The sequence below is a fragment of the Heptranchias perlo genome, chromosome 9, assembly GCF_035084215.1.
Source record: "Heptranchias perlo isolate sHepPer1 chromosome 9, sHepPer1.hap1, whole genome shotgun sequence".
Lineage (NCBI taxonomy): Eukaryota > Metazoa > Chordata > Chondrichthyes > Hexanchiformes > Hexanchidae > Heptranchias > Heptranchias perlo.
In genome coordinates this window covers 27,141,167-27,165,861 of record NC_090333.1, presented here as the reverse complement: position 1 = coordinate 27,165,861, position 24,695 = coordinate 27,141,167, and the positions used below count along the sequence as shown (strand labels likewise).

Sequence of the window (24,695 nt, the reverse complement as noted above, 5' to 3'; positions counted from 1 at the left end):
TGGAATAAAAAGAGCTGCTTTAATGTCAAAACTATCTCCTGATTATAGCATTAAAAAAATTAATAATCTTGGTGTGCAAAGGGTTCCAAGTTGTTCAACATAACTCTTGCAAAAGTATAAAACTGGCTTCGTGACTTCATTTTATCTCTGATATGAACAGAATGCATTAAGTTAAATATAGAATGCAGTACAATGGCAAATATATACAGAAGAGGAAATATGGAGAATACACACCAGAGCTGGGATTTTTCATGCAGATTCCATCTGCTTTTTGGGCAGATCTGGAGTGAGCAGGGGCATAAAATTGGCTAGGGATATATTCCACTTTTTCCCTGCTGATCGCCATCACTTCTGGAACTTTCCATTGGATATGATGGTGGTCGGTTAATACATCCACCCAAATATGGGTGGGCATATTCACATTGCATGGTACTGATGGAGTGACATCATGCCCTGGATTGTCCTCTTTGGGGTAGAGTTCTGGTGGGGCGGTTCTTCCACCTGCCCGTCTATGTCCACCTGGGTCAGGGCTCCACTATTAAGAGGGAGCCCGCCAGTGGGGAGAGCAGAATCCCAGCAGTGCTGAAGCAGATGATCTGAGAAGGGACCTTAAAAAAAAAATGAAGATGCCCCCTGAAGATTGGAAGGAAGACTCCCATTGACGGTCCTGGCCGAGACTGAGACCTTCACCAGGTATGTCTGTGGAGCTGTCTGGAGGGAGAGAAAGCTGCTAGAAGGCCCTCTCCCTCTATTTGGGTATTTATTGCCATTCCCTGGGACCTACTGTCACCTTACACCTGGCAACCCCAGGAAACTTGGCAGAAAGCACAAAAATCCACTGGGACCCCCTTTAGAAAAATGGAGGGAAGAAGGGAGGATGTGCAACTTTGGCATTTCATCTCTGTTATATGACTGAATTTTTTTTTTTTCATTATGTTTCAAAGAATTGTCATTAACTTCCTGTCTAATCTGCTGATTTTTAAAAATATATTTTTGTAAAAGGGTTCAATACTGATGATATCACTGAGGGACGATAGGAAGGAGTTACTGATCTTCAGTGTGTAATTATTTAATAAGATACTGAAGGTGATGTGCACTTTATACAGAAATTTCATCAGAGCAGCATTCTTCTTGTTCTGATTCTTCAGAAATATAAAGATTCCTTTCGTGCGCTTCATCGCATATCCCATAAAACATATCTTCTATCTGGTGCTCATTTTTCTGACTCTCCTTGGATGCTGATTGTTCAAGTTTAAAAGGCGGTGGAATTTCAATGCTTGTGACATCCCTTTGGTCACTCTCACAGGCACTGCCAGCTAGCTGGTTACACAGGCTTCGACTGTCACCGGGCTCAGAATCAATTAAGGTGACATTTTCACTCCTAGCTGGGTGGCTCTGGCCTTTGTTTCTGGAACAAGAGGGGAGTACTGACCTGTGTCTGAGAAGGGACAGGTTGTTTGAGGACGATGGGCTGACTGTGGTATTGAAGTCTTCCTGGAATGTGGCAAGAGGAGCCCCACTGAACCCTCCTGCCTTGCTGTAAATGGACAGAGAAAGGAAGTTAATGAGACTGAGCATTGAACATTGATTTTGTCAATTGCTATGTAAGGGTGCCGCAACCTCAGTTGGAGTTGGTGACTCCAGCGCTGAGAGAGATCTGCTGCAACACACATTTACTGCATTTTATCTTTGCCATTATTAAACTAAAACAAAAATGATAATTTTATTGCAAGATACAGTAAGCAATATGATACAATGTTGTTGATCATGTCATTGTGCAAATCTGTAGTTATAAACCTGTTAAACTGGACCCAATTATTGTTATCATAGAAATTACAGCCATTTGGTTCATCATGCCTGTTCCAATATTAGCTCCTTCACCTAATCCTATTTCCCTACCCTTTTCCTGTATTCTTTTACTTTCTTCCTTCTCGAATACTTATCCAATCCCATTTTAAATTATAGTTTTGGGGGGATTTTCTTCCAGGCTCCTGCCGAAATCGGGCAGGATCATGGGGGGGAAATAGAAGAAAATGGGGCCCACCACTGTCTCACCGCCCCAACCAAGGTTTCTCTCCCTCTGCCCCCCACCAGAGCCACTGTTGCCAGCTCTTTCCCTGTCTGCTGCATGCAAATTGTTCTTTGGCAGATTTTCATTCTTTCTCCCCATGTTACCACTGCTTTCTGGAGTCGCCATGGGGAAGGTGGCAGTGGACCCCGGGAAGTGGCAGTAATGGCCCTCAGGTGCCCCCATGGTCTTCTCTCCTTTTCAGCAGAGCTCAGACACTCATTTGTTGAAGGCCTGGTTTAGGCTGAGCCTTTCAGTGGGACGTCTGTAATCTTCAGAACACTTATGCCCCGTTAAGGCCCTTCACCAGATCTTATGGTACTGCAGCATCCCCACGGCAGCACCACCATCACCCTTTGCACTGGCAGGCTTCCTATTGATGGTGGGAATCCCGTTATCTCATCCCAATGGCTCCCAACAAACATTCACACTATAGGTGGGCGGATTCTTTTCCTGTTGAGTATTGCATGAGACTAGTTTCAAAGGGAAGGAATTCAGTAATAGGTGTGATTAGCAGCTTTTCTGGCTAACTCCCAGATAGAGGGAGGGATCAGGAATCAAACTCCAGCTTCCTGTGGGGTCAAGAAAGAAATGAGCAAAGACCTACCTGTTAGTAGTCAGGTTTTGGTAAAAAGAAAGCTATGAGGACTTTCATTGAAGTGCAGAGGCTAGAAATACTGGAGGATAGTTAGAAGATATCTGGTTTAACTCAAGTGAGATGACCCACATGCATATTCTTTATTTTATATCATTACACGGAGATAAGTTATACTGATTGAACTAAGTGAATTTGATTATAACTGTTGCTCTTTATATTTACTTGCTGTGAAATAAAGCAGGTTAACAATTTGTATCAAGCCTCACTTCACCAAGAGTTTGCTCAGTTCACTTTCAGAGAAATTGAATACGTTTTTTTTATTCGTTCATGGGATGTGGGCGACGCTGGCAAGGCCAGCATTTATTGCCCATCCCTAATTGCCCTTGAGAAGGTGGTGGTGAGCTGCCTTCTTGAACTGCTGCAGTCCGTGTGGTGAAGGTTCTCCCACAGTGCTGTTAGGTAGGGAGTTCCAGGATTTTGACCCAGCGACGATGAAGGAACGGCGCATGTGAAAGGTCACAAGTGGGAATTAATGTTACAAACCCCACCCCTCCATTACACTATCATACAAGTAGATACAGGGCAATGTGAGTCATAACCCATTAAAAGGAAAGTACTCAAACTGCTTATGGGAGTGACTGATGCTACTGAACTGAGAAGATATTTGTGACAGACTCTAAATTTGAAACAGGTACCATAACAAACTTTGATAAAATTGTTCCTTTTAAGTAATGTTATCAATGTGGTTTATAAGATTTCCCAACCCTCAAGTGATTAAGTTGTGGGAAGCCTGTGCATGCATAATTTTTAATTTTTGAATGGGGCAACAAACTTCGTTTCTGAACTGTCCACCTTCAGCTGTCTACTTTAGTTTCATTATAGGTTCAATCTCAACCAGGAACTGGAATGTGCACAGCTAGGAGATCTAGTGAGAGGATAAGGACATAAAATGCAAAATACATTTAAAGAGGAAACACAGCTCACATTCCACCAGAAATGGTTATGTCATTGCAGCTGGAACAAGTCTCCCCATCACTCTCGGAGTCTCTGTGGACCATGACCTCCGCTTTCAGGGAAGATTGACCTATATCTTTGTGCTCTGACTGGCTTGAGGTGGGAGGAGAGTTTGATCCAGTGGAATCTCCAGCACTGGCCACTTTTTGCTGGATCTGCCCATAAGTAGGAAGATTTTTTTCATACTGTTCAGGTTCTTCACAGGAGGTATATGGACTCTGGGAGCTGGAAAAACAAAACCAGTTATATTTAATAGCGACTTGGCGATGTACATCCCCCAGAGTACCATGTCCAGTTCTGGTCACTAGACGCAAGGGTGACTTTTAAGACAAGGAAGTAGTGCCGAGAAGAGTCACAAGACTGATCGCTGGAATGAGAGAACTGAGTTACGACTATGAGGAAAAGTTGGAGAAACTTGGGCTTTTAAGGTTTGAAAGGAGGGGACTGAGAGGGGTCCTCCAGAAGTATATAAAATAGTAAAGAGTTTTTTAAAAAAGGTAAATCCATGCATTACTATAAATTAAACCACAATAGTAAGACAAGGGAGTACAAGTCAAAACTGGGAAAGGAGCATAGAAACAGGAGTAGGCCATTCAGCCCTTCGAGCCTGTTCCACCATTCAATGAGATCATGGCTGATCTGTATCCTAACTCCATTTAACCGCCTTGGCTCCATATCCCTTAATACCCTTGGCTAGCAAAAACCTATCAATCTCAGATTTAAAATTATTAATTGAACTAGGAGCTACTGCTTTTTGTGGGAGAGAGTTCCACACTTCTACTACCCTTTGCATAAAGCAATGTTTCTTAACTTCTTTCCTGAAAGGCCTGGTTCTGATTTTAAGTTTATGTCCCCTTGCCCTAAACTCCTCCACCAGCAGAAAAAGTCTCTCTATCTACCCGACCAATTCCTTTCAAAATCCTAAAAACCTCAATCACATCACCCCTCAATATTCTATATTCCAGGGACCACAAGCCTAATTTATTTAATCTCTCCTCATAATGTGAACTTTGGAGGCCCGGTAACATCCTGGTGAAAATGCGTTGCACTCCTTCCAAGACCAATATATCCTTTCTAAGGGGCAGTGCCCAGAACTGTGCACGGCACTCCAGATGTGGTCTAACCAGGGCTTTGTATAGCTGTAGCAAATTAGGATTGACACCTGGAAGTTCTTCACAACAAATAACTACCCATTGTCCATTTCTAATGTTAGAGTACAAGCAAAATTCTTGAATCATTTAAGAAAATGTGATGGAACTGTAGGTTTTTTCTGGGATGCTGAGCTAGAATTGACCTAATGGTCTTTCCTTATACATCTTTTAATCTTGTGTACCAGAAGACTCCTAGGGATTGACTATATACAGACCATTCATACTCCAGGGACATAGGCATATGCCCACTACTGGAACACCAGAAATCTAAGCTAAATTTTCCAACCTCTCTGATGTCTAAGAACAGGGACCAAATGCTGACTCTCATAATAGCCAGGAATTGGGCACAGACCTTGTCACTAGAACTGTAGATCAGATTCAGACCATCTCACTATGGCCAGAGATTGGACACTAATCTGTCATTGGATCCGAGCTCCAGACACAACCTTTGTCACTACATTTGTTTCAGTCCTATTTTCTGCCATCAATAAATCTCTTCAAATACAATTGAAGTTTTGTGTTACCCATCCCTCCCACCCAGTTCTGTCTGTGTGCTGTTGTGTTACATCATACCACTTATGTTTGTGCTGCTTCTTAACCTTAACCTGAAAATCTATGCAGAGAATTTACTTGTCTAAGTTCTATCTTTCTCGCTTGCACAAATTCCAGATTCATTTCAATTAGGAGTGTGTAGAGAAGAGTACAGCAAGTCCTCGCCACTGAATAATTTTAACATTCATCCATATTTCAGCATTCAGGATAAATTACCTTGTTTTGAGAGGAACCCCACTCTCTGCCATGGAGGTTGGAATCTGATGTTTTTGCAGAAACAAATGCTCTGTGTCTGACTCGATGGCTGGGACAAGCTTGATCTACAAGAGAAGGCTGTCTGTCAGGAAATCATGTTAAAAAAAAATCCACTGTGAACTGATTCTGATTTAAATCAGAAAACATTCACTTTTAGGTAGATGTTAGAAGTAAAACCAGGCACCTCAGTGACATTCAATTCGTAATCCAATCTCAGAGTTTACATAACATAGTGCAAGAGTGACTTGACCTGAACCCTTCAAATATCTTGTAATTCATCAGTGTCGTGCTATGAGGGGGACAGCTGAAGGCCTGGCATATGCTGCTGTCATGAGAGATGGCAGTACCATGCAGCTGCCGCTCCTGGGTGGCTTGGTCCTCATCATCTTCTTCATCATGAACTTCCTCCTCCTGTGCTACCTATCACTGTGGTGGATCTGCAGGAAAGAAGGGTGGAAACCAAGAATTGGTGAGCATCACCCCCTTGGGATTAAGGAGACAGAGTAATGGGTGGAAGGTTGTGGCTGTGTGACACTTCACAGGAATACCAGGACAACAGTGCAGGTGCTCAGTTACTAACCTGGCACCAGCAAGATGCTACCAATCTTGCCATCTCCCACGGCAAGAGCTGGTTGCCCCCCCACAAGCTGTAGGGCCTTCTCCTCGAAATGGGTGAGGTACTTAAGGTTGAGGAAGCCCCCTTTGTTGGCCTGCCTGTGGCAGGCATCGTGCACCAATTTGCCCTGCAAGATGACAGGGTGAATAAAGGTAAGGCTATCAGTTAAAGAGTGTGTACTAATTGGCATGGGAGAGATGTGGGGGTGGGGTGATATAAGGTTGTTTTAGGATTGTGCATGTAATTGCTATAAGGGGAGCTGTGTAGCCATCGTACAAGATGCTGAGTTGGAGTCCCCCCGCCTTGACCAGAAAGCATTGTGAAGTGTTGCTATATAAGGGTGAGGAGTGTGCTGGCGTCGGACATGGAAGAAAAGGCCGAGGGCTTCAGTGTGTTACCTTGCCTGCCCTGTTGACGATGTGGAACTACTTGAGGCACTATTCTGTGAGTCATACGCCATCCTGATATGGACATAACCCACCATTCCTTCATTGTGACTGGGTCATAAACGTGGAATCCCCTACCTAACATAATTGTAGGTGTACCATCAGCACAAGGATCCAAGGAGAAGTCCCACAACCTTCTCAGGAGAGCTAAGAATGGGCAATAAAAATGCGGCTTTGCCAGTGTTACCCACATACCAAGAAAAAACAAATTAAAACGCACAGTTTTCCTGTTTAATTTATGCTATCAATTTTGATTTGGGAACCATGTGCCTGCACCTGTTTTATACCCATTGGGAAATTGGGGTGATTTCTTTGTTTGCACTACTTGAAGAATTAAAGAAGTGTTAAATTAAGGTATATTATTAGCTTTAGTCAACTGGCAGTTATGATGAAATCTAATCCTTTAACAGAAGTATTGATGAATATATTAGTTTTATTTCACATCCCTTTTCACGGTCCTACAGCAGAACAATGGAAGCAGACCATTTTGACAAGGATGCCCCTGTTAAAGCCCTGCAAGATTGATCTGTAACCCATGGTGTACGTCAGCCCATGATGTGAATGGTCACACACTATCAACAGACATTGGAGGGGAAACATTTTAAATTTTGTTGAAGTATATACACTATAAATGAGCGCAAAGATCAAAATTGTGTGGGGTATTTGCACTAAATATCACGGGCAGGACTAAATTGTACACAATACTCCAGGTGCGGTCTCACCAAGGCCCTATATAATTGCAGTAAGACATCTTTACTCCTGTACTCAAATCCTCTTGTAATAAAGGCCAACATACCATTTGCCTTCCTAATTGCTTGCTTGCTAGCTGCACCTGCATGTTCGCTTTCAGTGACTCATGTAGAAGGACACCCAGGTCCCTTTGAACATCAACATTTCCCAACATCTTCCCATTTAAAAAATGCTCTACGTTTCTGTTTTTCCTACCAAAGTGGATAACTTCACATTTTTCCACATTATATTCCATCTGGGTTTCCACGTTTAACTGCTCATATGCGGTCGCGGAAGTTGCTGTCCGATTTACACATGAATAAAGGTGAGCGCTGTTAGCCTCACCATTATTTTTACAGCAAAATCCGGCCCATTATAGATTTGCCAGTCGCTCCACTTAGCAGTTTCAAGCTACTCAGAAAATCAAGTAAAAATAAAACCTGAAATTCTGATTATAGTCCAGAAACAGCCATTGTGTGATTCTACTTCTGCCAGGATCATATCGTATGTCTGCTCCATGACATTTTGCCAAAAAGGAGTGGAAACCTTTTGGAATTGAGTCCCACCCCAAATTCTTTCCCCTGCCTAGTCTACATGTTTTGCACATAAAAACATCATAGGAATTTGGGGATTTATGTCACTGCGTATTGAAAATACATTTAGACAATGCAACTTACTTTAACAAACCAAAATTCCATTACAGAAGATGATTTGATATTGTAACAGAGTGAGAGAGGGACGATATGTGAGCCATAGGCTTTTGAGAGCCAATTAACTGTGATAAGGGTACAGCTTTAAGAAGTTGTATAAAATACAAGAATGACCAAGGCAAGGTGGTATAGCTTTAAGAAATTGTTGACCTTAATTACCTTTTACCACTCCCAGTCTGGAAGGATAAAAGGCATGAAAATAGTTCAGTTGAAGATAGGAGATTAGAGGAGAGTGATCCTGCTTCCTGCTACCGTTTATTGCTGCACTTAAAGACACAACTGCTGTGGGTGAATAAACCTCACTTGTTTTAACCATTAAGTCCTAATTGACCACTGGGTCCTGGGCCTGCTTTAACTTGTTACAATACATAATTTGACATGATTTGCACTTTGGGTGGGTGGGGATGGTTAAAGATCATTCAGGTTAGGAAGGAGTGAATCCATTTTAACAAATTCCACTTTAAGCCTGGTTGTGGTGTCGGAAGGAAAAGGCCTAGAAATTCCTGTAGGCCATTTTTTAAGTGCCAAATGGGCGCACAAAATGATCCCTGCGCATGAAGACGGAGGCCCAAGGATCACAAGAAACTGCTCCAAGGGACTCATCTAAATATTCAGGGTGAGCTGCTGCGCCTGTCGAGCCTTCACCGGCAACTCGCCCGATGGAAGCATGCAATTTCAAGCTGCCTGCCTTGTTGGCCATGGCCCTCAGATAAGTCCTGCTCCTCCTGGCTACACAGAAATTTTAAAAGAAAAATTATTCAATTACCTTTTCTGTGGTGGCACTGCTCAGGCTGCATCCACATCCTGAAAACTTGAGCAGAACAGGCCTCAGGGTGGCCCACTCCTGGAAATGGTCCTTATATAGGTGTTAGGCCCCTTCGTTATCATATGCAGGGACCTAACGCCTGTTTTAGTCAGCTGCCCCAGACACCTGAAAATTGGCCAGATCCAATTTCAGGTTGGACGTTTCTGAAGTGTCCTTGGGGCATAGAATGTTGCACACTGAAAATGGCCTTTTTTGAATCCATTTCAGCTCCTGAGACCAGTTCTGGGGCAAGAGGGATCTGTTCAAGATGGACGGGTTGCAGCCCCACAGAACTGGGACTAATGTCCTTGTGGAGATGTTAACTAGAGGAGCAAATTTGCAAGCAAATTACAGAAAGATGCAAGAACTATAGAGTAATGATAATGGGGGACTTCAATTATCCCTATATAGACTGGGACAGTAACAGCATAAAGGGCAAAGAGGGGAGGAATTCCTGAGAAGTGTTCATGAAAACTTTCTGGAACAGTTTTCAGCCCAACCAGGAAGGAAACCCATGCTGGATCTAGTTCTGGGGAATGAAGTGGGGCAGGTGGAGCATGTTTCAGCGGGGGAGCATTTGGGGAACAGTGATCATAATATCATTAGGTTTAGAATAGTTATGGAAAAGGACAAGGAACAATCAAATGTGAAAATACTTAACTTAAGGAGGGCAAATTTCAGTGAGTTAAAAAGGGATCTTGCCCAGGTGGATTGGAATCAAAAATTCCATGGAAAGATAATTCTTTCAAAGAGCATGATGGGCCAAATGGCCACCTCCTATGCTCTACCTACTATGATACTATGATTTTACTCCTGTAATACAGGTGCAATGAGGACAAATTTCTACCCTTAACACTTGGGCACACAATAGTAGGGCACAGGCTTGATTCCTTGCGCTGACATGAGATGTTAGAGCTTTTACACTCAGGGACACAATGTGATTTCCCCACTTCAGTGGGTTTCTGATCCTAATTACGCTATGGGTAAATTTTAACCCCAAAGAACAGGTGGGTTGGGGGTGGGTGGGCAGTGAAAATTCTTCGATTTGGGAGCGGGACCGCATCCCGATTCCAACGCGCTGACTTCCTGGTTTGACCCCGACACGCACCCAGACGCAACCCAGAAACCTACAAACTTAAAAACCAAAGGCAAAGGTCCTCAAAATGGTAAAATGAGGGACACTTTTACTAAAAAGAGTTTTATTATTATCCAAAAAAACAAATGCTTCCATTTTTGTACTTTTATTGATGCACTTCTAATAAGATAATATATTGTTATGGTTTACAAAACCCAAAGACAAAGCTCCCCACTAAATAAGGTAAAAGGCCATAATTAGCTATATTACCATATAGAATAGGACCTCATCAAACCAAGGTAAATTGGACTGGAATCCTGCCAGTGGCACAGAATCTCACAGCCCCAGAGTTCTAATTTTTCATTTGTTTTTGTCAGTCTTTTATTGTTTTACATGTACTGTGTTTTTTATGGTTTAGGAAGTGTTTTCTCAAAAAATGGTATCGTTAAACAATTATTGAATTCAGAGCAAATATACTAAATCTAGAGTAAGTTAGTGGCAAAAGGAAAAACTCTGAAGGCTATTGCTGATGAAGTGATCATACTCAATTCAATGCGGCCATTCAATGTAGCTATGAGTTGGATAGATCTGTAGGGTACACTGGAGCATGATGAAAAGTTATCTGCTTGTGCAAGTGATGTATCATGTGTGGTGTGGACTGAATCAAGAATGCAACCAACCATTCTGTGAACATCTGGACATTCAACCCAATGTTAGATTGGGCCTTGCAATGAATTTAAAAGCCATTCAGAAAATACAACACTCATTAAAAGTTGTTTTTTATTAACTGATTTTCACTATAAATTCCTGCATTTTTTCAGTTTGGTGAATCAATAAAAATTTCTTCTCTCTCAATTGTTGAAAAAAACATCCTGAATTCTCCCTTTTCTTTGCATTGAAAATCTGTCCCCTAGATGTACTTATAAATTGGGACCTGATTTTCAGTCATAAATTCTATGGAAAACTATCTTGAGATGAGTTCAGAGTTTATAGCTCCAAAATTTCCAGTGGGCCACAGTGCTGACGGAGGTGCGGTGGGCAGCACTTTCACTCGCCCATCAAGACCATCGTTGACCCCATCCCAAATCCTAGACTAGGTTATTAACATAAAGGTGGCAGGTGTCCGTACTATTTATGACACTTCCTGCCCAGCTTGCCCACATTGGGGGAGGGGTCGTTTGGGGCCGGAAGATTGGAGCAGCATGTTGTCATCCATAGGGAGGGGGGTAGGGCAAAGGCAGAAGGATTTAAAACACTTTGGGCCGGATTTTGCTGTGATCGAAGATAGACTTGCACTTGCCCATAGACTTTCTATGAGCTTTTGCACAGCAAATTCCTGTAAATTAAAAACCTAAACAGCGCGATGCCCTCTACAGGGCATCTGGGACCTGTGTGAACAGGGCAAGCAACTGTGTGTCTCCTTAACTAATCAGATTGAAGCACCGTTAATAACAGCGCAGAATCTGAACCAGGAAGTGTAAGTTAGAATAGTGAATTCAATGTCAAATCAGGTACAGAAAGCGAAATAAAGAGAAGGTAAGAAAGATTGAATTAAGGGACAGACGGAGGAGCAGGGCATCTCCTACAGCAACATAAGAACATAAGAACATAAGAAATAGGAGCAGGAATAGACCATCCGGCCCCTCAAGCCTGCTCCGCCATTCAACAAGATCATGGCTGATCTTCTACCTCAACGCCATTTTCCTGCACTATCCTCATATCCCTTGATACCTTTAATATCTAGAAATCTATCGATTTCTGATTTGAATGTACTCAATGACTGAGCCTCCACAGTCCTCTAGGGTAGAGAATTCCAAAGATTCACCACCCTCTGAGTGAAGAAATTTCTCCTCATCTCAGTCCTGAATGGCCTTCCCTTTATTCTGAGACAGTGACTCCTGGTTTTGGTTTTCCACACAAGGGTAACATCCTTCCTTGCATGGGGAATAAAAGCAGCAGCAGCAGACCTGCAACAAGAGAAAACTACTGTGCGACGTCACAGGTGAAGCAGGAGAGTCCGAGAGGTGAGCACAGTATAAAAGGAGAGACTGAGAGCGGGAGGAGAGTCTGAGAGGTGAACGTAGTGTAAATCTAAGGCAAGTCATGGCAGCGGAGCTCGCACCCGTGATATGCTCCTCCTACACTAGATGAGAAGTCATGGACACTACCAGTGTCCCTGGCGACCATGTGTGCAGGAAGTGTGTCCAGCTGCCGCTACTGGCTAACCGCATTTCGGAGCTGGAGCTGCGGGTGGATTCGCTGTGGAGCATCCATGATGCTGAGACTATCGTGGATAGCACATTAAGTGAGGTGGTCACACCGCAGGTCAAGATTACGCAGGCAGAAAGGAAATGGGTGACCGCCAGGCAGAGTAAAAGGACTAGGCAGGTAGAGCAGGAGTCCCCTGGGGCCATCTCCCTTTCAAACAGATATACCACTTTGGATACTGTTGGGGGAGATGGCTTATCAGGGGAAAGCAGCAAGAGCCAAGTTCGTGGCACCACGGGTGGCTCTGCTGCATAGGATGGGAGGAAGAAGAGTGGCAGGGCTATAGTGATAGGGGATTCAATTGTAAGGGGAACAGATAGGCGTTTCTGTGGCCGCAAACGTGACTCCAGGATGGTATGCTGCCTCCCTGGTGCTAGGGTCAAGGATGTCGCGGAGCGACTGCAGGACGTTCTGGAGGGGGAGGGTGTACAGCCAGTAGTCGTGGTCCATATCGTACCAACGACATAGGTTAAAAAAAAGGGATGAGGTCCTGCAAGGTGAATTCAAGGAGTTAGGAGATAAATTAAAAAGCAGGACTTCAAAGGTAGTGATCTCAGGATTACTACCAGTGCCACGTGCTAGTGAGTATAGGAACAGGAGAATAGACCGGATGAATGCGTGGCTGCAGGGATGGTGTAGGAGGGAGGGATTTGGATTCCTGGGACATTGGGACCGGTTCTGGGGAAGGTGGGACCTGTACAAGCGGGACGGGTTACACCCAAGCAGGACCGGGACCAATGTCCTCGCGGGGGTGTTTGCTAGTGCTGTTGGGGAAGGTTTAAACTAGAGTGGCAGGGGGATGGGAACCTGAGCGGGGAGTCAGAAGGGAGTAAAGTTGAGAGCAGAGGGGAAGACCCAGGGGAAATTTACAATACAAATAGTACAAACAGTAGTTCAAGAACAAGTGAAAGGGAAAAGCGTAGAGCAGCAGAAAGAAAGTGTACTTTAGGCACTACAGATAAAGTGAAAACTAGAAGGCGGAAGGCGATTAACCCAGCATCAAAGCTGAAGGTCAGGCTAGGGTGTGTGGCCCAACTAAGAGTTCTATAAACAAATGCACGGAGTTTAAGGAATAAATTAAATGAACTACAGGTTCAAATTCAAATTGGAGGGTATGACATGATAGCTATTACTGAGACATGGCTGCAGGATGGTCAGGATTGGGAACTAAATATACCGGGTTATAAGGTCTACAGGAGAGACAGGCAAAATGGAAGAGGGGGAGGAGTAGCCTTAATGATTAGAGATGAAATCACTTCAATGATAAAGGAGGATATAACGAGAGGTAAGCAGCCAACAGAGACCTTATGGTTTGAATTGAGAAATAGGAAAGGATCTAAGACTATAGTGGGTGTTGTATATAGGACTCCTGGCAGCAGCTCTGAAGTGCTAGATTGTATAAATGCAGAGATTAGACAAGCGTATAAGAAAGGCATAGTGGTCTTAATGGGGGACTTTAACCTTCACATAGACTGTGAAAAGCAGACTAGCAACTGTCAGAAAGGTAGTGAATTTCTTGAGTGTGTCCGGGATAGTTTTCTACGGCAGTATGTCCTAGAGGCAACAAGGGGGCAAGCCATACTAGATTTAGTAATGAGTATTGAACCAGATTTAGTTAACAGCTTAACTGTGTGTGAACATCTATCCAACAGCGATCATGACATGATCGAGTTCAATGTAGTGTTTGAAAGGGAAAAAAGTGAATCAGCTGCTAAGATTCTAGACTTGGGTAAGGCCGACTTCAATGGGATGAGACAGAGACTGTCCACAGTAAACTGGGCAAATCTGTTAATGGGTAAAACGACTGATGATGAGTGGGAAATGTTTAAAGAAACATTTAACGTGATACAGAATGGGTTTATACCCCTGAGGGGCAAGAACTCTACTTGCCAAAAAAAACAGCCATGGACAACTAAAGAGGTAAGGGACAGTATAAGACATAAGGAAAGGGCATACGAAAAGGCAAAAAATGGCACAGATCCTGGCGAATGGGAAAGATACAAAGATCAACAAAGGGTCACAAAACAGATAGTAAGAGCTACAAAAAGAGAGTATGAAAAGAAACTTGCAAGGGTTATCAAAATCAATACAAAGAACTTTTATAGTTATATTAGGAACAAGAGGGTGGTCAGGAGCAGTGTTGGCCCCTTAAAAACTGAAAGTGGGGATATTGTCATTGACAATGGGGAAATGGTGGACATGTTGAACAATTACTTTGCGTCAGTATTTACAGTAGAAAAAGAGGATAACATGCCTGAAATCCCAAGAAAACTAATATTGAATTGGGGACAGGGACTCGATAAAATTAACATAAGTAAAGCAACAGTAATGAAGAAAATAATAGCACTAAAGAGTGACAAATCCCCAGGACCAGATGGTTTCCATCCCAGGGTTTTAAAGGAAGTAGGTGAGCACATTGCGGATGCCCTAACTATAATCTTTCAAAGTTCTCTAGATTCAAGAACTGTCCCTCTAGATTGGAAAATTGCACATCTCACTCCGTTTTTTAAGAATGGAGAGAGAGGGAAACCAGGGAATTATAGACCAGTTAGCCTAACATCTGTTGTGGGGAAAATGCTGGAGTCTATAATTAAGGATAGGGTGACTGAACACCTCGAGAATTTTCAGTTAATCATAGAGAGCCAGCATAGATTTGTGAAAGGTAGGTCGTGCCTGACAAACCTGATTGAATTTTTTGAAGAGGTGACTAAAGTAGTGGTCAGGGGAATGTCAATGGATGTTATTTATATGGACTTCCAGAAGGCATTTGATAAAGTCGCACATAAGAGACTGTTAGCTAAGATAGAAGCCCATGGAATTGAGGGAAAAGTACAGACTTGGTTAGGAAGTTGGCTGAGTGAAAGGCGACAGAGAGTAGGGATAATGGGTAGATACTCACATTGGCAGGATGTGACTCGTGGAGTCCCGCAGGGATCTGTCTTGGGGCCTCAACTATTCACAATATTTATTAACGACTTAGATGAAGGCATAGAAAGTCTCATATCTAAGTTTGCCGATGACACAAAGATTGGTGGCATTGTAAGCAGTGTAGATGAAAACATAAAATTACAAAGGGATATTGATAGATTAGGTGAATGGGCAAAACTGTGGCAAATGGAATTCAATGTGGACAAATGTGAGGTCATCCACTTTGGATCAAAAAAGGATAGAACAGGGTACTTTCTAAATGGTAAAAAGTTAAAAACAGTGGCTGTCCAAAGGGACTTAGGTGTACAGGTACATAGATCATTGAAGTGTCATGAACAGGTGCAGAAAATAATCAATAAGGCAAATGGAATGCTAGCCTTTATATCCAGAGGACTAGAGTACAAGGGGGCAGAAGTTATGCTGCAGCCATACAAAACCCTGGTTAGACCGCACCGGGAGTACTGTGAGCAGTTCTGGGCACCGCACCTTCGGAAGGACATATTGGCCTTGAAGGGAGCGCAGCGTAGGTTTACTAGAATGATACCCGGACTTCAAGGGTTAAGTTACGAGGAGAGATTACACAAATTGGGGTTGTATTCTCTAGAGTTTCGAAGGTTAAGGGGTGATCTGATCGAAGTTTATAAGATATTAAGGGGAACAGATAGGGTGGATAGAGAGAAACTATTTCCGCTGTTTGGGGATTCCAGGAGTAGGGGGCACAGTCTAAAAATTAGAGCCAGACCTTTCAGGAGCGAGATTAGAAAACATTTCTACACACAAAGGGTGGTAGAAGTTTGGAACTCTCTTCCGCAAACGGCAATTGTTACTAGCTCAATTGCTAAATTTAAATCTGAGATAGATAGCTTTATGGCAACCAAAGGTGTTAAGGGATATGGGTCAAAGGCAGGTATATGGAGTTAGATCACAGATCAACCATGATCTTATCAAATGGCGGAGCAGGCACGAGGGGCTGAATGGCCTACTCCTGTTCCTATTTTCCTATGTACCCAGTTGAGCCCTGTAAGAATTTTGTATGTTTCAATGAGATCACCTCTCATTCTTCTAAACTCTAGAGAATACAGGCCTAGTCTACTCAATCTCTCCTCACACGACAATCCCGCCATCCCAGGAATCAGCCTGTGGAATCTTCATTGCACTCCCTCAATGGCAAGTATATCCTTTCTTCGGTAAGGAGACCAAAATTGGACACAATACTCCAGGTTCGGTCTCACCAAGGCCCTATATAATTGCAGTAAGACATCTTTACTCCTGTACTCAAATCCTCTTGTAATAAAGACCAACATATCATTTGCCTTCCTAATTGCTTGCTGCATCTGCATGTTAGCTTTCTGTGACTCATGTAGAAGGACACCCAGGTCCCTTTGAACATCAACATTTCCCAACATCTTCCCATTTAAAAAATACTCTGCATTTCTGTTTTTCCTACCAAAGTGGATAACTTCACATTTTTCCACATTATATTCCATCTGGGTTTCCACGTTTAACTGCTCATGTGCAGTGACGGAACTTGCTGTCCGATTTGTACATGAATAAAGGTGAGCGCTGTTAGCCTCACCATTATTTTTACAGCAAAATCCGGCCCATTATAGATTTGCCAGTCGCTCCACTTAGCAGTTTCAAGCTACTCAGAAAATCAAGTAAAAATAAAACCTGAAATTCTGATTATAGTCCAGAAACAGCCATTGTGTGATTCTACTTCTGCCAGGATCATATCGTATGTCTGCTCCATGACATTTTGCCAAAAAGGAGTGGAAACCTTTTGGAATTGAGTCCCACCCCAAATTCCTTCCCCTGCCTAGTCTACATGTTTTGCACGTAAAAAACGTCATAGGAATTTGGGGATTTATGTCACTGCGTATTGAAAATACATTTAGACAATGCAACTTACTTTAACAAACCAAAATTCCATTACAGAAGATGATTTGATATTGTAACAGAGTGAGAGAGGGACAATATGTGAGCCATAGGCTTTTGAGAGCCAATTAACTGTGATAAGGGTACAGCTTTAAGAAGTTGTATAAAATACAAGAATGACCAAGGCAAGGCGGTATAGCTTTAAGAAATTGTTGACCTTAATTACCTTTTACCACTCCCAGTCTGGAAGGATAAAAGGCATGAAAATAGTTCAGTTGAAGATAGGAGAGTGAGAGTGTTGGAAAGTAATCCCTGCTACAGTTTTGTTTATTGCTGCACTTAAAGACACAACTGCTGTGGGTGAATAAACCTCACTTGTTTTAACCATTAAGTTCTAATTGACCACTGGGTCTTGGGACTGCTTTACAATATCTAATTTGACATGATTTGCACTTCCAGACTTTAACACAGGGAATGAATACATTTACAAGGATAATTTTCAAGTTTATCCAGATTTGATTTCAATTGGAGGGAATGGATAAAGGGATGGAGGATGAAGACTACAAGAGTGGTATTCTCTTCCTTGAGTGTTATGTGGGGTGGGGGGAGAAGAATAATAGGGATACCATGCAGGGTCCTGGTGAAGAAGCCATTGTAAATACTGAAGGTTTTCAGTACATCCAGAATTCCATAACTCCTTGATGGTAATTTAAGCCTTAAACTATTTGGACACTTACTTTAATGATGTCATTGACTCACTGAGCATGACTCTTTGTATAAATGTCTTTCAATGCAATTTACTGTGGTAACCTTTCAGTGATTTGCCTTGATTGTACACTTTACTCTATTTGCAACACAAACTGCATAGAATCTGCTTTTGCATATCTTCTGTTGTTTATGCCGCACATCATGACTGAATATTAGTGGCTTATATATGTGCCAATTATTCCTCAAACTGGTATTTATCTTGACATTTGAAATTATGAGATCCATATTGTATCATGTGTGCTTGTGTACACAGTGATCCTAATGCCACACAGTCCTACTAATGTGTTCTACCCAGACCAGTTACAATTATTTTAATCTTTTCTACATTGTCCAAAATTGCAGTTTGTTCTTGTTGTGATTTAATAACAAACCATGATGAAAACTTTTAGTGCTGTTTATACTACCCTGTGATCTGATCTATCACAGGGTAACCTACCTCTTCACTGACCTTACCAATGGGCATGTCACTGTATCACTACAGAGGTCTTGGCTGGGAATTTTCCACATGAACATTCACCAGCTCGCAATTTTCCCATTCATTTTAAATGTCAGGAAAGTCGCTCTGCATGCAACAGTCTTCCCCAATGATAACTTCTCACACAATACAGCAACTATTTTGTTCAAACTTGAAAAATATGTTACTTACATTTATATAATATTCTATCCCATTGAAATATCCTAAAGTGCTTCTCAAAATGAATTACTTTTTGGAGTGAGTGACTATTATTACATGGACTCAATGAGTTAACATTTGGTATAAACAGGACATATCGTAGGACTCTGGCTGACAGATAAATTTTAAAAATGGAGTGAGTGTAGCCTACATTAACTTTCTTTCTTTGACCTTGTAAGCTGTGTGCCCACTGTCACTTGGTTTAACTTTTGATAAATCACTGTGACCCATGCTATATTTTTTTTTATTCGTTCGTGGGATGTGGGTGTCGTTGGCAAGGCCATCATTTAATGCCCATCCCTAATTACCCTTGAGAAGGTGGAGGTGAGCCGCCTCCTTGAATCGCTGCAGTCCGTATGGTGAAGGTTCTCCCACAGTGCTGTTAGGTAGGGAGTTCCAGGATTTTGACCCAGCGACGATGAAGGAATGGCGATATATTTCCAAGTCGGGATGGTGTATGACTTGGAGGGGAACGTGCAGGTGGTGTTGTTCCCATGTGCCTGCTGCTCTTGTCCTTCGAGGTGGTAGAGGTCGTGGGTTTGGGAGGTGCTGTCGAAGAAGCCTTGGTGAGTTGTTGCAGTGTATCCTGTAGATGGTATACACTGCAGCCATGATGCGCCGGTGGTGAAGGGAGTGAATGTTTAGGGTGGTGGATGGGATGCCAATGAAGCGGGCTGCTTTGTCCTGGATGGTGTCAAGCTTCTTGAGTGTTGTTGGAGCTGCACTCATCCAGGCAAGTGGAGAGTATTCCATCACACTCCTGAATTGTGCCTTGTAGATGGTGGAAAGGCTTTGGGGAGTCAGGAGGTGAGTCACTATTAAAAACGACAGCTATCTACCAAAATACAGGGTGTTAAAATATTCCCAAAAGTCCTGAAACTCTGATCTCAGCTGTGAGAGGCATTAAGTGGAGACCTGCCAATTCCCATCAGGGAGACAGTCACCATGCTGTTGTTACATACCTCCTAATGGCTGATAGAACAACACCACTTGAAGCTTAACAGCAGATTGTGGACTGCCCTTTTACTGTGATATTGTGCCTTGCACAGAGCAACCCTTCAGGAAAGGAGATAGAAATCTAAATTTGCCAAGTACACCTGGGAGCACATTGGAAAATTGCGGGCACATCCAGCAATTGATTTTCTGATATGCAGTGGCTGTGAGTAAGATCCCCATCATCAGCTCATACTCCAAACATTCCTCCCATAATCTATCTATCTATATAATATATTAAAGACCGTCAGTAATGATAATGCTGTCACCCCCACCCCCCACCCCCCTCCACAGAAATCAATGGGGAATGCTGTAATGGTAACACTTGTTCTTACTTTCTCCAGAGGTGGCACTGCTGTTCTGGGCACCGCACTTTAGGAAAGATGTGAAGGCTTTAGAAAGGGTGCAGAAAAGATTTACTAGAATGATTCCAGTGATGAGGGACTTCAGTTACGTGGATGGACTAGAAGGTGGGGTTGTTCTCCTCGGAACAGAGTAGGTTGACAGGAGATTTGATAGAGGTATTCAAAATTATGAAGGGTCTAGACACAGTAGATAGAGAGTTACTGTTCCCATTGGTGGAAGGGTCAAGAACCAGAGGACATAGATTTGTGGAGATGCCGGTGATGGACTGGGGTTGACAAATGTAAAGAATCTTACAACACCAGGTTATAGTCCAACAATTTTATTTGAAAATCACAAGCTTTCGGAGATTATCTCCTTCGTCAGGTGTGTGTGGGATTCCTTGAACGTTTCGCATTTATAGTCAGAGAACAATACCTGGTGATTACAGATAATCTTTCCAACTGCCCGTTGTCAAGGCGATCAAAGTGTTCAGACAGAGAGGTGTTACCTACAGGACCACCGAATATGCAAACGGCCAGAACAAAAGACATTCTTACTCACTCCAGAGGTGGCGCTGTAATCTTACTCTTACAACAAACATATCTAAAAGGCATTGGCCCAGGTTTTGCTGTGGCAGGGCATCCAATGGTGTCTGCCATTAGTTAGACTTGTTCGTGCACGTTTAGCTTTATAAATTATTTTATGTTGGAAGTTGCTGATAGTGCAAGCTGATAACGGCGCGGTGAGGGAAACAGGGCATTTGGGACCTGAGTGAACGGGGCACCCAACAGGGTATCTCCTCAACCAATCAGATTGAAGGATTGAGAAATTAACAGAGGAATGACAGAGGAGGAAATGTAAATTAGAGAGGGTGAATTCAATGTCAAATCAGGTACAGAAAAGGAAATAAAGAGAGGGAAAGAAAGATTGGATTAAGAGAGAGAAAAAATGAGTCAGAAAGGAAAAGTAAAAATATTTACATATTTAAAAAAATTTGACATTTTTAAAAACTCCAACAACAATTAAGACCTGAAGGAACAAGACTCCACACTTGTAATAGTTAATTTTCAGTGCCAAAGAGGATGATAGGCAGTAATTAACAATTATCACATCGTTAAAAGGGTACTTATGCTTGTAATGACGAGACTTAACTTTCTGTGGCGAGTTTAGTTCATATTTACCATGCAAATACAGCAACTTCACAACATTCAATGCATTTCAATGGTGAGGCAGACAGCGAGATGCTGTTTTCGCGAAGCTAATGGCGGAACGGTGCATCTCGGACAGCAACTTTTGGATAGTAGCATTTAATCGCACATCTACTCCTCGCCTCAAGTTGCTGTACCATTTACGCATAAATAATGGTGAGCGCCATTAGCCTCACCGTTACTTTGACAGCAGATCCCATCCTCAATAATGGCGGAGTCCAGCACGTGAGTGCAAAAGACAAGGCTGAAGCGTTTGCAACCATCTTCAGCCAGAAGTGCCGAGTGGATGATCCATCTCAGCCTCCTCCCGATATCCCCACCAACACAGAAGCCAGTCTTCAGCTAATTCGATTCACTCCACGTGATATCAAGAAACGGCTGAGTGCACTGGATACAGCAAAGGCTATGGGCCATGACAACATCCCAGCTGTTGTGCTGAAGACTTGTGCTGCAGAACTAGCTGCGCCTCTAGCCAAGCTGTTCCAGTACAGCTACAACACTGGCATCTACCCGACAATGTGGAAAATTGCCCAGATATGTTCTGTCCACAAAAAGCAGGACAAATCCAATCCGGCCAATTACCGCCCCATCAGTCTACTCTCAATCATCAGCAAAGTGATGGAAGATGTCGTCGACAGTGCTATCAAGCGGCACTTACTCACCAATAACCTGCTCACCGATGCTCAGTTTGGGTTCCACCAGGACCACTCGGCTCCAGACCTCATTACAGCCTTGGTCCAAACATGGACAAAAGAGCTGAATTCCAGAGGTGAGATGAGAGTGACTGCCCTTGACATTAAGGCAGCATTTGACCGAGTGTGGCACCAAGGAGCCCTAGTAAAATTGAAGTCAATGGGAATCAGGGGGAAAACTCTCCAGTGGCTGGAGTCATACCTAGCACAAAGGAAGATGGTAGTGGTTGTTGGAGGCCAATTATTTCAGCCCGAGGGCATTGCTGCAGGAGTTCCTCAGGGCAGTGTCCTCGGCCCAACCATCTTCAGCTGCTTCATCAATGACCTTCCCTCCATCATAAGGTCAGAAATGGGGATGTTCGCTGATGATTGCACAGTGTTCAGTTCCATTCGCAACCCCTCAAATAATGAAGCAGTCCAAGCCCGCGTGCAGCAAGACCTGGACAACATCCAGGCTTGGGCTGATAAGTGGCAGGCAATGACCATCTCCAACAAGAGAGAGTCTAACCACCTCCCCTTGACATTCAACGGCATTACCATCGCCGAATCCCCCACCGTCAACATCCTGGGGGTCACCATTGACCAGAAACTTAACTGGACCAGCCATATAAATACTGTGGCTACGAGAGCAGGTCAGAGGCTGGGTATTCGGCGGCGAGTGACTCACCTCCTGACTCCCCAAAGCCTTTCTACCATCTACAAGGCACAAGTCAGGAGTGTGATGGAATACTCTCCACTTGCTTGGACTGCTCCTCCCAAACCCACGACCTCTACCACCTAGAAGGACAAGAGCAGCAGGCACATGGGAACAACACCAACTGCACGTTCCCCTCCAAGTCACACACCATCCTGACTTGGAAATATATCGCCGTTCCTTTATCGTCGCTGGGTCAAAATCCTGGAACTCCCTTCCTAACAGCACTGTGGGAGAACTGTCATCACACGGACTGCAGCGGTTCAAGAAGGCGGCTCACCACCACCTTTTCAAGGGCAATTAGGGATGGGCAATAAATGCTGGCCTCGCCAGCGATGCCCACATGCCATGAACGAATACAAAAAAAGATTCTGGACCATTAGCATTTATTCCAATTAACCATGAGCAGGGCCATGTCAGATTTCAGAAGATCACAAAATTCTTACAGATGAGAAAGGCCATTAGGCCCATCTTCATTCATCCATCCAAAAAGACCTGCCTCCCTCCCGCCCCAGCATCTAATTGTTTCCTAAAAGATTCCAGGGTTTTTGCCTAAACCACTTCTATCAGGAAGTACATTCCAAGTCTCAATCATTCTCTGTGTGCATTCCTGTAATACTTTTTTTTAAAAGAGATTCCTGATATCAATCCTAAAATGATCTTTTACTAGTTTAAACCTGTGTCCCTTTGTCCTATTCTCATAGTTCAATTTAAAGTAGTATTTCAGATTAACCGTCTCCAATATTGTTTACTATCTTTTTTTACCTCTACAAGATCATCTCCTTGTGGCTCTTTTCTGTACTGCCTCCAGTATTTGAAAGTCTCCCTTGTTTCCCAGCAACCAGAACTGGACATAGCACTCAAAATACAACCTGACCAGAGCACAGTACAGTTTCATCACAGCTTCCTCTGACTTGTATTCAATTGTTTTGACTATATGGTTCAACGTTTCATTGGCTTTGTTCTGCATTGGTTGGACAAGTTGAGCATTGAGTCTGCGTTATTCTCAGCTACTTCAACATCATTCATGGAGTGCACATGTCACCCGTGTTTGCTCCTTATGTGCAGTACTTTATATTTGTCTGCATTGCCAGTATCTATATGAAAGTTTTTGGGAGTATCCATCGCACTTCAAATGTCACACTTAAGACGAGCTTCATGGGATGTTTTGTGACATTAAAGGGGCTACCTAAATGTAAGTTGTCACATTTTTAAGAGTCTAAAAAGTATTTTTTTAAAAAGAGAAAAGAAGCAGTTACTTCCTGATGTTTTTATTGTTGTCCTGGAGCTGGAAATTTACAAGCACCTTCCAGGCTCCCTCGCTAAATGTGTTCACAATTGGACTTTGTGGTCTTAAAGAGACAGATTAGAATAAACAAGACTCCATTTTAGCAGTAGAATAACAAACTATGCCCCTGTCATTAATGTAAGCAACACCATGAGAGATCTGAGAGTAGCTATAACAGTCTCACCTTTAAAAAGAAACCATAATTGCTGATCTCACTTCTCTGAGGAAACTATCAATAGCATTTCTTTAAAGTGCTTCCTTGTCTTTGAAAAAAAATAGTATCAATAAAGTGGATTGTCAAAATGGTAGCAATTTCCTAACTGTCAAATAAGCATGACAATGCCAACTTTCCTTTCATTATTCTCTTACTGTTTTTGTCTTTTAACCCACTCTTTCTGTTTATGTTCTTGTTATTTTTCTCTCCCAAATTTATCCTCTCCTGTGGTCCTCTCATGCAAATATTTTTTTTACAAAATTCACCCGCTCCTTCCTGTTCATGCCCCTAAAAACATTTCCTTGTTTCTGAAGGATTATTTCTTTCCCTTACCTCAGGATAACACTGACAAATGCTCCAGATAATCCCCACAACGACCATCAGAATCCCGATGGAACAGAAGGTTGCATAGACCTCGGGCTTATCCACATTCATAATGAACATTCCGACCATTATCAGAAAGAATCCCAGAACGATGAGACCATAGCGAAATGTCTTGTCCTCTGCCATCGCCAACTGGCCGGTTGGTAAGCTTTCAGGAACCCTTCAGTGGAGTGTGTAGTTTTTCCTTACATGCACAAATAAACCTCTTCCTTCTGAGTTTAAGATCATGTAGCATGATCTGCCCTGCTGCAATTTCGTCAGTCGACAGATATTGATGATTTTGCCTCCTTTAAATCTGTTGGGCTACAAGTTTAGATTAAACACAGCTCAGTTCTGCTCAGGTTTA

The 24,695-nt window shown here is 42.8% G+C and overlaps 1 protein-coding gene across 1 annotated transcript; it reads right to left on the bottom strand.

Moving 5' to 3' along the window:
• bsnd (barttin CLCNK type accessory subunit beta) lies at positions 1-24,695 on the bottom strand. The gene is made up of 4 exons (XM_067990062.1): positions 24,299-24,695; positions 5,600-5,703; positions 3,651-3,905; positions 1-1,537 (listed from the first exon to the last, which is right to left on the bottom strand). The coding sequence occupies exons 1-4, from the start codon at positions 24,473-24,475 to the stop codon at positions 1,099-1,101; spliced, it is 975 nt and encodes a 324-aa protein (XP_067846163.1). The 5' UTR covers positions 24,476-24,695; the 3' UTR covers positions 1-1,098.